Source organism: Cynocephalus volans, chromosome 14 (genome assembly GCF_027409185.1).
Source record: "Cynocephalus volans isolate mCynVol1 chromosome 14, mCynVol1.pri, whole genome shotgun sequence".
NCBI classification, from domain to species: domain Eukaryota; kingdom Metazoa; phylum Chordata; class Mammalia; order Dermoptera; family Cynocephalidae; genus Cynocephalus; species Cynocephalus volans.
This window is the reverse complement of record NC_084473.1, coordinates 62,655,001-62,668,560: the sequence shown is the minus strand read 5'-3', so window position 1 is coordinate 62,668,560 and position 13,560 is coordinate 62,655,001. Positions and strand designations below refer to the sequence as shown.

Genomic DNA, 13,560 nt, shown 5'->3' with positions numbered 1-13,560 from the left:
TCTATATTTTCCTACCTGATATATTTAGATGAATCCAGCTGACTGGTTAAAAAATTAACTTTTTAAAACTAAACTTGATACTTACAGATGTTTTAAACTTTGGAAGCCATTATATGTTCATTTTCCTTTCAGCATTAATTATCCACCATGACCTCCACTTATCACATACTCTGGAGAAAACGATATTTGTTTACATCTTCCAATGCTTTTTAAAATAAAAATAGTTTTCATTATTAACAATAATGAGAAGACTTTTTAATTATTAAAATCTTGGCATTTCTGAAGATTTGTCTCTGGTTATTCTAAACAGAAAGTTCTAACGTGAATAAAACTATTACATAAATTCCCTGAATAATAGCTTAATTACTTATAAAGTCTGGAAACAATTAGTTTATCATCCTTTGAAGTGAGTAAGGCAACTTGCCAGGCTGAGAGTAAAATGCTTGTCACTTTTTCATGTAATGAGCTTAGTTTCTTTTTGTTACTTTAGATTATTTTGAAAAGGAAACTCGGTGGAATACACTTTAATGTTCAAAAGATTAAAAGTTGAATCATTCACTTCGTAAATGGCCTCTGCAATAACACAATAAAATACCGAAAGAAATATTGAAGGCTCTGAAGATTATAATTTATGTGCTTATGGAAATCATTGGAACAGATATTCTGGTTCAAAGATAAAGTCGTGCATGAATGACATCAATATTGTCAACGATGGACGAGGACTGTCCTGCTTTCAGCTCATAACATCATCCCTCACACGAACCACCAAATTGCAGGAACAGCCTCTTTGCTGTAGCAGCTGCTCTTCGCTTTCTCTCATTGCCCTCCACCCCCACCCCCCACCCCACTTCCACTTCTTGCTCGCTCTGTGTCTCCCCCCCCCCAACACCTCTCTCTCCCTCCCCCGACCCGCTGGCCCCTCCCATCTCCCCTCCGCCTTTTTCTTTCTCATCGCAGTTCACTGTCAGGTGTTTTTCTCTGACCAAACATAGATCAAAGGGACTTCTGAATATAAGTGATTATTGTGAGACTGAAACACTGTATGTCTGAATATTACCCAAAAAATGAGGAAGAAGAAAAGCATATCGGAAGAGAATGCTGACTTCATGTTGGCAGGCTCCCGCTCTGCCTGAGTTGTCGCAGAGCGCAGGTGGGGACAGATGAGCTCTCGGAGGCCGCCTTGTTTAAAGGCCAGCCGGTGACTATTATTGCAGCCATTGCGTCAGGTAGAGCCTACACCTGAGGCCGCCCGCGCCCTTCCGACCTTGGCGGTCAAGCAGCAAGGTCATCTTTAATCCCATCTCCTGACTATAGGGGTGTATACTAGGCTCCCCGGAAGAGAAACTGAGGGCCAAGGAAGGCTGGCGGGTCCCAAGAATCCAAGAGGCTCCCCTTTGGATCCATCCAGCGGGGGGAAGGGCCGATACCAGATCCGGGACAGCAAACTTTTGGACCATTCTGCATATTTCAAAATGATATTAACATACCTGCTGTGCTGCCCCCCTACTAGAAGTCATCATTGCAACTCACCCTTCCCTTTGTCAGCCGGAATCCCTTTAAGCAGTCCCCTCAATTCAACCTACTTTGGGGATACGTTTTGCATTTTGCCTTGCCCCCCAAACCTCTCCAGACCTATATGTCAATGAACAGGGAGTTGAGACATGACACGTTCATGTTTTCATCAGGGGACACTCTCTGCTCCCACAGAGAGGGAGGGAGACCCGGAGAGAGGGCGGCCGAGAGGGAGAGGGAAGGAACCACGCCGCAGCTCCTGCAGAAATTCATATGCCGTGTATGTTCCTCCCTCACCTGAAATAAATCCTGCAGGCCTACCCACACAGACCCTGCAGCACTTATTTATTTGCATGTCATGCTTATAATGTGGTGGAAAGCAAGACGGATCTTCGAGGAGGGGAGGAGACGAGGCTCACCTTTCAGGCTCGCTCTCCTAAATAAAAAAGAATTGACCGGCGGGGCGCCTAAGAATTTATCTTGAGTTTGTGGTCATTATCTCTATTATATAGCCCCGGCAATAAATAAATCGGGTAGTTACTACCCAACAATAAAACTGTAGTGTATGGGACACCTTACTATTACTTTCTTAATCATCTGCTGTTTCTTTCACTTTAAATCTCCCCAGTCTTGTCGTCCCAGTCGTCTACAAGGATCTGTCTCCACTCCTTGAGGTACCAAACCGCTCGGATCATATTTATATTTTGTGAACACAATAAGTTTTCCCGTCTAGACTTTCTGTTTTTCCTCCTATGTCCAGACTACCTAATCTGCTTCAAGACAAAGGGTGGGCCCGGATCAAATGTTCTTCCCGCTCACGCCACCCCCGTTTTAACCGCTTTGGGCGTCCACGTCAATGAAGATCGCCTCCCTGGCGGCAGCCACCCTGGGGTCGCCACACGGACTCCGGGTGACCGGGCCCGGGGAGAACGGTCTGTGCCCCCGCGTGGGCATGCCCCTGGGCACGCACGAGTGCAAGGGCGGAACTGGAGACTCTGCCTCGGGTGTTCTACCTCCACGGCCCTACCCCGACTCTTGATCGTGCGTTTGCCCACGTAGGGGTTTCTGGGGGTCTCATCCCGCCGCCTTCTCCCGGCTCGCCCTCCACCCCGGCACAGCGCGCCCCCCGAGGCCGCGGGCGCCAGCAGCCGGGACCCGCCTGAGAAGTCGGTCCTCGCTCATCTGCGGGTCCCCTCTGTCTGCGGGCAGGAACGCCCCACGCAGGAGGCTCGGGCCCCGGGAACGGAGGCGGGGGTGGGCGGGAGCGGGGGGCGCTCTTGCAGGTTGGCGGGCTCGCGGGCTGGCGGGAGCGCCTCTGCTGTCACACCTGGGGCTCGCCCCCTGCGCGCGGCGCGGAGCCACGCGGCTCCCACCCCGACCCCCAGCCAGGCGGGAGGCGCAATTCTGGTCGGGGCCAGAGCCTGGCAGAGCCCCAGGGGCCCTCAGCCCGGCGGGGAGAAGGGGTCCAGCCGACGTCCGGCCGGCGCCTTCCAAAACCAGCGCCACACTTGCTTCCACGCTAGCGCGAAAAGTGACGCGTACGGGCAACGCGGTCCGCACACGACCGTCTCATGCGCGGAGCCGGAGCAACCCGGGGAGGGCGTGCGGGGAGGGAGCGAGGGAGAAGGGGGCAAAGGGGCAATCGCGAGGCGGGGAAAGAAAACAAACAGACCTGGGTCGCTTCCCCTTTTGTCTTTACATTGCTTGTCTCAAGAAATCGACTTCACAACAGCAAACCCCCCACCCGGCTAGTTTATGTTTGTTTGTGTGACTTAGATCCCGCATGGAGCTGGGGACCAAACCTCTGAGTGTGAGAGACGGAAAGAGGGAGAGAAGCCGTGGCGAGGCCACTGGTGGCGAAGGGACGGTGAACTTCTCACCTTTCTTAACTCAGTAACAACACGTCCTTTAAAAAATCCACGCCGCGGGGAGGGGGTGTGTGTTTCGCTGTTAATTGCGTTTTGCTGGGATGATCTTTTACGACGTGAAAACAAGCGGCTGGGAAAATATTCACGTTTGGGACAGAAAACATTTTTTATTTATATCTTTGACATTTAAAAGAGCAGAATTAATTTGTCCTGTCTACATTAGCATGGAGAGAAAGTTTCAGAAATCAACCCAGGGGGAAAGGGAAGAGAAGAAAAAAAAAAAAAAAAAAAAAAAAAAAAAAAAAAAAAAAGGAAGAAAGAAAGAAAAAGAAAAAAGAAAGCAAAGAAAGGAAAAGAACAGCTAGGCTTGGTTTTTCTTATTTCGGATCTGTAATCAATCATTGAAATAGGAGGCAGCAAAATTGTAAAGATTCGATAGATTAAAATGCAAATGAAAGGTAGAAAAAGAAACATTAACATGGCGATCAAAGATTTAATAACCGTAAATCAAGTTTTTTTTTCTGTTGCAGCTGCACTTTGCGTGTGTGTTTATGTTTTAATCATGTTCGTTCCATAAATAAATAATTTCTGAAACGAGACTAATTTTTCATTATTTTAACCGTGGGCTATAACACTAAATATTAAAAATAGAAAATGTATATGATGCCAGATCCTCAACCAAATAAGAGAAAGGCTTGTGCTGATTGGTTAAAATCAAGGGGGTACATTTGTGTGTTTTGAAAATCAGAGTAGTATGCTAAAAAATTCTATATTAACTGACAAAGCCCAAAGTTTTATTTTCCCTTTAATATTTTATGTTAACGACAAGATACCATTTATATTAAATATATGCGTGGCTGCATATCTGTTTCAGTTGAGCATTTTCAAAGAACGAAAGTGCCAGAATATTTAAATAATACAAAACATATATTATGTCAAACTGCCTTGACAGAATTCCTGGAAAAGAATACAGTTTAGAAGAATCTGCCTTCTAGAGAAAAATTAAGTGAAGGTTCAATACGGTGAAAACTTTTTTAGCTTTATCATTAAGGTTCTTTTTCCAAGTGGGAAAAATTTAGCCCATTGTTTTATTGCCATTCAATTTAAGGTTTGTATGTCAGGGTATCAAATTATCGGAGTACACTATTTTATTTAAGTACTCATTTTCTCAACTATGCTAGACTTTTCAACTGAGGTCTTTTATTTAAAACATTAATTTACGTTATTAATTTAGAAATTTCTAGAACTTTAAAAATAAAATACCTGGACCTAGTCTTTTCTTCCTTTCTTTTCTTGTTCTTTTTTTTCTTTTCTTTTTGGTCTTATTACCGTAGGGAAAATTCATCTTCAGAAGATTAGAAACACTTTTTTCATAATACAGCCTTGCAATGTTTAAAATAAGTTCTTTGTTTAATTCTGTCTTTGAAGGAGTTATTCATCCTAACGTACCAAAATGATGAATTAGAATTATCTCAATTTCTCCTCTTTCAACAAATTAAAATGATAACAAAATCTGGAATACATGTGTCCTTTCTAAAACTCTTAAGTTAAATGTGAGTTAAGTTGATGTCCACTCCCCCCCCCCCACCATCCCAGACAAACAATCACATTTTCACTGTGACAGTCCAATAATACACTTAGTTTAAAATTACACTTGGACCTTTTCTCCTTTGTATTTTTTCATTTACTTCAGTGCAACAAGACGACTTGATTTTCATGGGATTACATGAACTCCATTCAGTATTACTGTGATATTTCTGCTCAGCTAAATACTTGCTTTAATAGACAAATGAACTTCTTTTTATTTACTGGAGTTTGTAGATGGTTTTAGATACAGAGTGTGCAACTGATTTAGTTATTGTTGTTGTGAGAATCGAACAGGCACAAAAGTCATTTATCTAAAACGAAGAGATATGACTCCGTAAAAGGGAGAAGCAAGGGCAGAGTCACGGGGAATTATTTCAGTTTATAGCTCTTATTAATTAAACCGGATGTGGTTTTATTCTGCTCTTAGTACCGACCTTGTTAAAAGCTCCCAGCTACTTTTTTCCCCCTCACCCCAATTTTTTTCATTCATTAGGTCCCTTGATGAGGGTTGCTTTTTCTACATTACTAAGCAGTGACAGTGTAAAATCTCCTGCGTCTTCCGACGATTGCACCCCTCCCAGAAAAAAAAAAAAAGAAGAAGAAGAAGAAAAGGAAAGAAGAAATGCTTTTCTCATTCAGTTTGAGCATTTTGTTTCGTTGAAATGCAAGACAGGTACTTGATTTAGCATTTAAGCAAAAGGTTACACAAACCGCGTTTTAGAAAGTGTTGGGATGTCCGACAGGGTCAGCCCCAGATCAGATCATTTTTTGAATGCAGACCTAAAGATAATGAGTACTTGTTGTATTAAAGGGGACAAACAGTACTTTGGCTTCCTCTGACCCCAGAATGCACGGCTCGGTTTCATTGATCATCCTCCTTTATGAGATAATGCAATTACAAACATCAATAAGGGGCTGCAAGGGGAATCATTATGCGGTGACAGTGATAAATGACGGTGCAGAAATAGCATGCTTTCCCCCCCTAACAATCCAGGAGCCCAGGGGCTCCAGGGGCTGAACACAGTCGCCAAGGAAACAGATGACATCCCAAACGGCACCAAAGGAAAAAAAAAATGAACAGTCTTTCTTTGCCTTTCACTCTTTTCCGTCTTCCAAAGAGTTAGTTTTGGCTCTAGCAGCAGCTGCCACACAGGCATTTCGTTATTTCAGACATTAAAGACTGGAGCGGGCAGTAGGAGTCTCCTCCCCCTCCACCCCCACCCCCACTAGATAACACACAAAGCTCGCTGTTCACAGTTTAGGACTACCTGAAAATGCACGTCTCCAAAATCAGATTGGGATGGGGTGGAGGAGTGGCGGGAACGTGGATTGACACAGCCATTGCATTGTGCGTTCCCCGCTTTTGTCCAGTGGAAACTGAGTCTCCAGAACAAGCTGGCGCCTCGCGGGTCGGCCAGTAAGGGGACGGGGGCGCGTGGCTTGCCTCCATCTCCCCGCGGTGCCAGACGCAGCTCGATGCCAAGATGGGGGTTGGAGGGAGAGATGGGGAGCAGGCTGGTAGGGGTCTTTGCCACTGTGCTAGGTTTCTCTGAGATGGAGTTATCAACGGGCGCAGGGATCTCCCCTAAATCGAGGAATATGTTTTTCTAAAACCCCACGGTACCCTCAGCCAGTGGCTTCAACAGGGCCTCACTGAGTGATAGCCACCCACCCACGTCCAGAAAGGTGGGTGAGGTGGGCGGGTGCGCATAGGGGATGGGATTAGCGGGACTGCAGTGCGGGACCTTGAGCTGCGGAGGACTGGGGGATGGGGGACAGAACCTCAGGACTCTCGGTGGAGAAGGGGAACTTGCCACTTTGGGGAGAGAAGGAAGAAAGTGCTGGGGTGCAAGGGAGGCCTAGGAGAAAGGGCAGAAGTTGGGGGAGCAGGAAAGCGAGTGCGCGCAATGCCACCCTTCGAGGAGGTCGCCAACCCGGAGAGAGCAGACACGGGGTTCCTGACCCCTGCCGGGCACGCCTCGTCGTGGCGCTTGGGACTCCCGGGCAGCGCGCCCTGCCCCACGAGGCCCCCACCCAGAGGAGCGGATCGGGCTGGGGCGTGGAGCAGGTGACTTTATTCACTGCTTCCGCAATCGCGAGGTCCCGGGACTCGTTTTCCTCCTGAAGATTAAGATCATTGCCCGCGTAATGAACTTAATGCTTTAGGGTAGAGGTGAGTGTGTCTGCGAGTGGGCAAGGGTAGGAATTACCAACCTGATCGATGGGAGACTGGCTTAAAACTAAATCCCTTTTCTCCAGGGCTCACCGCCCGGATTTCCCCGCGGTGAGCTGAGCGCGCCGGGGGGCGGGAGGCTGTGGGCGGAGGGGCGACCCCCGGACGCAGCCGGCCAGACCCGAAGCCCTACAAATGTCACCCCCACCTCAATCTCCCCACTGAGACCCCCAGGGTACCATTTTTAGGGCAAAGACTTTTAAAGCTCAAACGCTGGCGAACTGATTGCTCAATATGTTGTTTGTTTTTCCTTTCAGCTCCGCCTTGGGAGAGAATGTTTCAGACGCGCTGGCGGGCAGATCGGGCCGAAAAGGGAACCGTCCCCCTGCCTGCCGTCAGCCTCCCTGCCTCGGGCCCACAACCCCCCATGCTCTCCCCCTCGCGGCTTTCCCCCCGCCCTGGAATTCCCAGCCTCATGCAGACTCTGCACTTTGGCCACCCTAAGTGCTGCGGGCCTCCTAACAGCCAGTGGATGTGGGGAGGCAGGACTATGGGGGTGAGACAAGGAAAAACGCCCGGCCAGGCAGGGCGCCCCACTACCCAATTCCACGCCGTTCCATCCGGCGTCCAAGCGCCTACCGGGTGCTTTGCATCATCGAGGCGTGTTTTCACTGCCTTCATATAGGCGGACTGCCTGCCGGGATCCGGAAAGGCAGAGGAAAGTTTGCAGAAAGTGATCCCGAGGAGCTCTTGCCTAAGGCGTCGGGGTGCTGCCCACAGCTCCCCCGCTGCGGCTCCGGACTCTGGCACTCTTGGGCCTTCTGGCTGTCCCTGCTCGGGTCTCACGTGCCCTCCGCTTCCCACACTCTCGGGGTCACGCTCCCAGAGCCACCGTGGAACTCGGGAGTCCGGGATTCCGACGTGGCAGAGTCCACTAAGAATCCTCCAGTCCATTACACAATACCTGGAGGGGTCCCCAGGGAAGGCGGTCCCCCGAGAGATGCCATGCTACAGCCTTCTACGCAGACCCCTAATCTCCCCATCTCCAGAGACAAAGTCAACAGTCCCTTATATTTGACTTCCAGGTGGGGGTGGGAAGGACGTAGGAGACTACTGCAGGCACCCGCGCAGACCCCCAGGTGCTCTGGGCTCCGGGCAGGGACCTGCTCCCTCACGCACTGTGCCCGGGCCTAGACCCTGCGCACGGTGGGACCCAGGGGTAGCTGTGTCCAGGCCGGAGCTCTGCGCAGCGGCCCGCGGGATTTTCTCCTAGGGCGCGAAGCTGGGCCCAGCCCCACAGCAGGAGTATCTCCCGTCTCGATCGCGGCCCGCAGACTTGGGGGACACTGAACACAGCAACAAACCCGGATAGCAAAGTCCAGCGCCAGGTCTGCGCGCCGCGTGGGATACGCTGGAGGGAGGGCGCGGGCAGGGCTTATGTTTCTCCTTTTCAGAATCTTTCGACTTCACTGTGAAGTTTCCTGGTAGGCGCCGCTGCCCCGGGGTCGGAGCCTCCCACCACCTCTCCTTCCCCTCCCTCCTCCCCGCCCCCTCGAGCCGGGCGAGCCGGAGCCTCCGCCCGGGCCTGGCCGCCTGCTCAGTGCCCCCGGCCGGGACCCGGCGCCCAGGACGCTGCGCCGCCCTTGCCCGGGCTCCGCTGGGGGCGCCTCTCCCCGGGGCGAAACTCGCTGGCCCTGCTCACTGCAAGGAGACACCCGCTGCCTCCCGAGGAACTCCTAATACCATCCATACAGCTTTAATGCGTTTATAATTCGATAAGTGATTTCAATTTGAAATTGTTAGTAACTAATTTTATGGGTAATTTTTCCACATCAAATATTTAAGCATCAGATTAAGGGAGCCAGTTCCGACACAGGATAATAAGGGGGTTTCCCCCCATCCACCCACCCCGCGCCGCCGCCTCCCTCCGTTTCCTACCGAGTCGTTTTTCCAAATCCCCAAAAGATGGCAGTCGAAGCCGACTTTCCTCTTTTCCTGCGGCTCTGCGGAAGGGTGGGGGGAGCGGGGGGCGGAGAGAGGGGGGATGGGAGGAGGGCGGGAGAGAGACTGCGAAGGAAAGACAGGCAGAGAGGGAAGCAAGAAAGGGGAAGGGGGAGAAAGTAGACGTTGCATGGACTTTTCCAACTAATGCTTTCACACGTTCCTAATACAAGCAAGAAGCAGTGGCGAATTTCCTGGAAAAGCCAAAAAACGTGCCATGTGGCCTCAGGGTAGGGGATGTGAGAAACTCAGCACATTCAAACTAAATCCTCAATTTCAGAGCAGAAGGGGGAGAGGGAGACCCGGAGTGGGACCGACTGGCTTTTGGATATTTCTATTTTAACATTATGTATAGATACTACACAACCAAGCAACTTGTTTCCTCGAGGACAGGACTCTGCAAATTACATAACGGGGGTGGGTGCTGGGTGGGGGGCAGACTGCAGTGGGCGGAGGGGAGAGTGGGGCGAGCAGCGGATGAATTGCAGACCAGTTGCCAAAAGTTTTTTTTTTTTTTTTTTTTTCCCTGCTGCTGCTGCTGCGGCTGCCTTTGCTGCTGCCTCTGCTTTGAATGTGGGTAACTAGGAAACAGCAAGCCGTCTGAGAAGACGGAATTTCCAACGTGTAAAATGTTCTTAACGGAACCATTGAGCGAGTGCAATAAGGCGTGAGGGGGAACTAATCTTCCCATTTAAATGTTTGTGGCAATTTTATCTAAATGAATTTTAATGCTAAACGAGGGTAATTCCCCATTTGTAGCGCGTTTACTTCTCTTTCCTGTGCTTCTAAAGCAGTCGAACATCATGCAATGAACAATAACAATAAAAATACTGTCAAGGCATATTATTCATTTTGAATGTGTTATAATTACAGCTGATTAAATATGATAGGGTAAAATATTTTTTAAAATTTTTCTGAAAAATATTTAAATCATACTAAAAAGTTGTCTCATTCAGCCAGCGGGCTCCCCCCAAATAAAAATAGCAGGTACAATTGTGCGCCCTTGTTCAGGGGAGGGCGTTTTGTTTTTGCCTTTTAAGAAACATCAAAAACACTCTATTATTTCCCTCTTTCGGATAAGTGTCCTCAATAACCTCGGATCTGGCTCTGAAGTTTACAAGAGGAAAAGCTAAAATAGCATTCAGGGGGGAGGGTGTCGAGGCAGAGGAAGAAAGGAACTGCGAAGCGCAAGGTCTCACGTCATCGTCACACGGGGGAGGCGGGACGCACGGAAACAACAGTTTGTTTATTTCTTTAATTCCTGAGCACTGAAGATCTCGATTCTTCATAGTCTCCATATTCCCTCGCTCCTCTTTACTTGCACCCCGCTCCCTCCCCTAGAATCTCCCTCTCTCTCTCCCTCTCTCTCTCCCTCTCTCTCTCCCTCTCTCTCTCCCTCTCTCTCTCCCTCTCTCTCTCCCTCTCTCTCTCTCTCTCTCTCTCATTCCCCATACCTCCTCCCCTTTCTTTCCCTCCCCCACCCGGCAAAAGCCTCCTGAAGAATAAAGGCTGAAAATAACCCACTCACCCGGCCCTGTACTGGGGAGGAGGAGCGAATGGACGGTTAGTTTATAAAGTTTATTATTAATTTTAAAAGTAAATAAATGGTTGTTAACTGCTAGTAACCACCTATCAAAAAAAGAATGATTTCACTAACACGGACTATTTATGTAGACGAAGAATTCCCACAGGGTCAAAATGGGAGATTTAAACAATCCCATATATGGGGTGGGGGTGGAGTGGGGTGGGGCGGAGGGGCTGCGGAGATGGCTGCAGAAGACTGAGCCTGTCTCTGTGCAAACACGTGTTCAGGAACAAGGCCCCATAAACAAAAGGTGAGAGTGCGCATTGCTGCTCCAGCAGGTGAGCCAGTCAATCACACGTCACCTAGTAAAGCCAACCCACAGCTGGTTTCTCTTTTCAAATAGAAAATAGAATTGCTCAGGGCGGGTTTATAGGGTGACACGGGCCGGAACGTCAGACTTGAGTTTAAGGCGCTCTCCTCCGACCCATCCTTTGTTTACAAAGCAATCACGGCTAAAAGGCTTAGTTTTTTAAAACGAATTTGCCTTAATTAAAATTTTTGTATATTTTCCTTAGCTTTGGAAAGCACTTTTTATAGCAGCAATTTTATTTAAATAAAATTATAAGCTATTCCAGCTTAAACATGTTATTTTGTACCATTTAGCTGGCTGCCATGCAGAAATTCTGTACAGCTGTTCTAGAAAATTGGTTAATAACCAGTTTTATCCAATGAGAACATAGAGCATATTTATAAAAATTAGATTTTGAAGTCTGGTCTCTTCAATTCACGTGGTTAATTTCCTAATAAACATATACTGTTCATCCTAGGTAACATCCTTAGTGAACGACTTAACTCTGTACTTAGGTTCACCATTATGGGCAAGAATAATTTCACTGATATTAGATGAGTAATTCTGTTGGATATAATCTGAGTCTACTTAGTTTAGTGCCTTTAGGCCTCAAATTTGCTGATATTAGGAGTTCATTAAGTCAGCTTAAAGAAATCAGTGGTTATTATTAAATAATTTACTTTGTGGTTAAAATTTTCAAATACATATATGGCTTAGGGAGCTAAAATTAATTTTAATATTTACTGCATTAATCATTAAAAATTTGGGGGGGCAGTAAACAAATTTTTCAAGCAGTGGAGTCAGCATGACAAAAATAATCTTGTTTTTATTTTAGATTCAGATTTCATTACTGCACTCAAACGACTACAACTGGGCTTGGCGTTATTATACAATCCAAACTGTTTCCGTCAGAAACGCTAAGACTCAGTGTGCAATGATTGTTATTAATAATTAGCTCCTTGGTTTCTTGATAGAAAAAGGCTATCAACAAGCATTTGTTTATCCACAACAAAAAGTATAATTAGCTTATCCCACTTAGTAAATCTTGTATGCATGCCAACTCATACCAAACTGCTACTTTTACAAAAAAAAAATTGCAATAATACAGTTCATTTTTCCAGTCCTTTTTGCACAAAATTTATTTACAATGTCTACATAAATGCTCCAAGGTGGGACTATGGAAAAATACACACATGACCGATGCTTTGCTCAGAAATAAAGTCAACATATTAAAAATAAATCTTCAGTCTATGTTTTTGAGCTGCTTAAAACAGGAAGTGATGTATAAGGTGGTGGTTGTTGCATGGGGACAATGATGCTTGATGTGACAATTAGGCTTCTAAACACACGGCCTTTTGGTTTCCATGCCTCCTCCTACCAGTCTCCTTAAGACACTGCCTGCAACAGCTGATTAATCATTGTTGATGACTGCAGTTTTTCCCATCCTTCCCGATTTACATCTGTTCAGGCCAATTCAAATATGGTGAGTAAATGAATTAGACATGCAAATTCAAGCCCCAGGCTAGAGAGAGGGAGAGAGAGGAAAAGAGAGAGAAAGAGAGAGGGCGCGCATGGCTGAAATCCTAGGCGAGAAGAAAGATTCTTCTGCCTGATAGTTATTTTAATGCTCTAAAAATCCTGCAAATCAGACCTTCCTGTCCCTTGCAGGATAACTGTAAGGCTTTTTAATGTAAGGAGGCTTCTGGAGGAAGTGAAGAGCTATGGAAACAACACACATAGTGTGGAAAAATTTCACATTTTTTTTAAAAAATCTATAAGAAACAACGTAATATGGATAACAGTATAATAGCATTTACAATATTTCACTCTTTGTTCTCTTAATGTCTTATATAGTTATTTAGCATGTCCCCCAAATTGACTTCAGTTGGTATTTCCTGCTTTTTAAGAGTCCCTATGAAGAATTAGGGATGCTCCTTGGTCCAAAGTAGATGCCAAGAATGGAACTCCACAGTCATTGCAGAAAAAACATGATTTGAAATCAGTCACCATTGCAGACAATGCTTATTCCCTTAAGCTACTGAGCATGAATGTCCATGACTTGTCCACTCATTGTTGGGTCTCCTGTATTAAGAACCGTGGGGCTTGATGCTGACATTGGCATTCCAGGGTGGGGCGGTCCTCCATGCATCATCACTGTTGGGTGGTGAGGGTGTCCAGGAATGTACGTATGCATGGGGGGCCCATGACGCAGCTGAGCAGGATGGGGGGGCATCTGGGGTTGGGTATAACTTGGCTGTCCCATACTCACACCCATTGGACCACCCCGGGCTACATAGTCCCCTGGCATACTTTGCAGCCCTGTAGAAATTCAAAAGAAAGAAACAAAAAGAAAATATTACAAAAAAGCAACAGTGTGGTTTCGGCTATGGCAATCCTATGAAAGCCAAGGAACATCATGATTAAGGGAACATGGCTTTGTAAAGCACTTTTTGGATTAATTATAGAAGAAAATAAAATGAGGAAACATCATGCTGGAAACTCACATTTTGCCACTATATTCCTTTCATTGTCACCGTTATCAGGT

General features: G+C 47.0%; 1 protein-coding gene across 2 annotated transcripts in view; it reads right to left on the bottom strand.

Annotated features, from left to right (window-relative positions):
* Positions 1-12,169: 12,169 nt before the first annotated feature.
* Positions 12,170-13,560, bottom strand: part of MEIS1 (Meis homeobox 1) — a 126,492-nt gene continuing 125,101 nt past the window's right edge. The window contains exon 12 of one of the 2 annotated variants that reach the window (XM_063077952.1): positions 12,170-13,334. In XM_063077952.1, coding sequence (XP_062934022.1) covers positions 13,051-13,334 — 284 coding nt within the window. In that variant the 3' untranslated portion in view covers positions 12,170-13,050. The remainder of the gene's footprint in view (positions 13,335-13,560) is intronic. The other variant, XM_063077953.1, reaches the window with a different exon arrangement.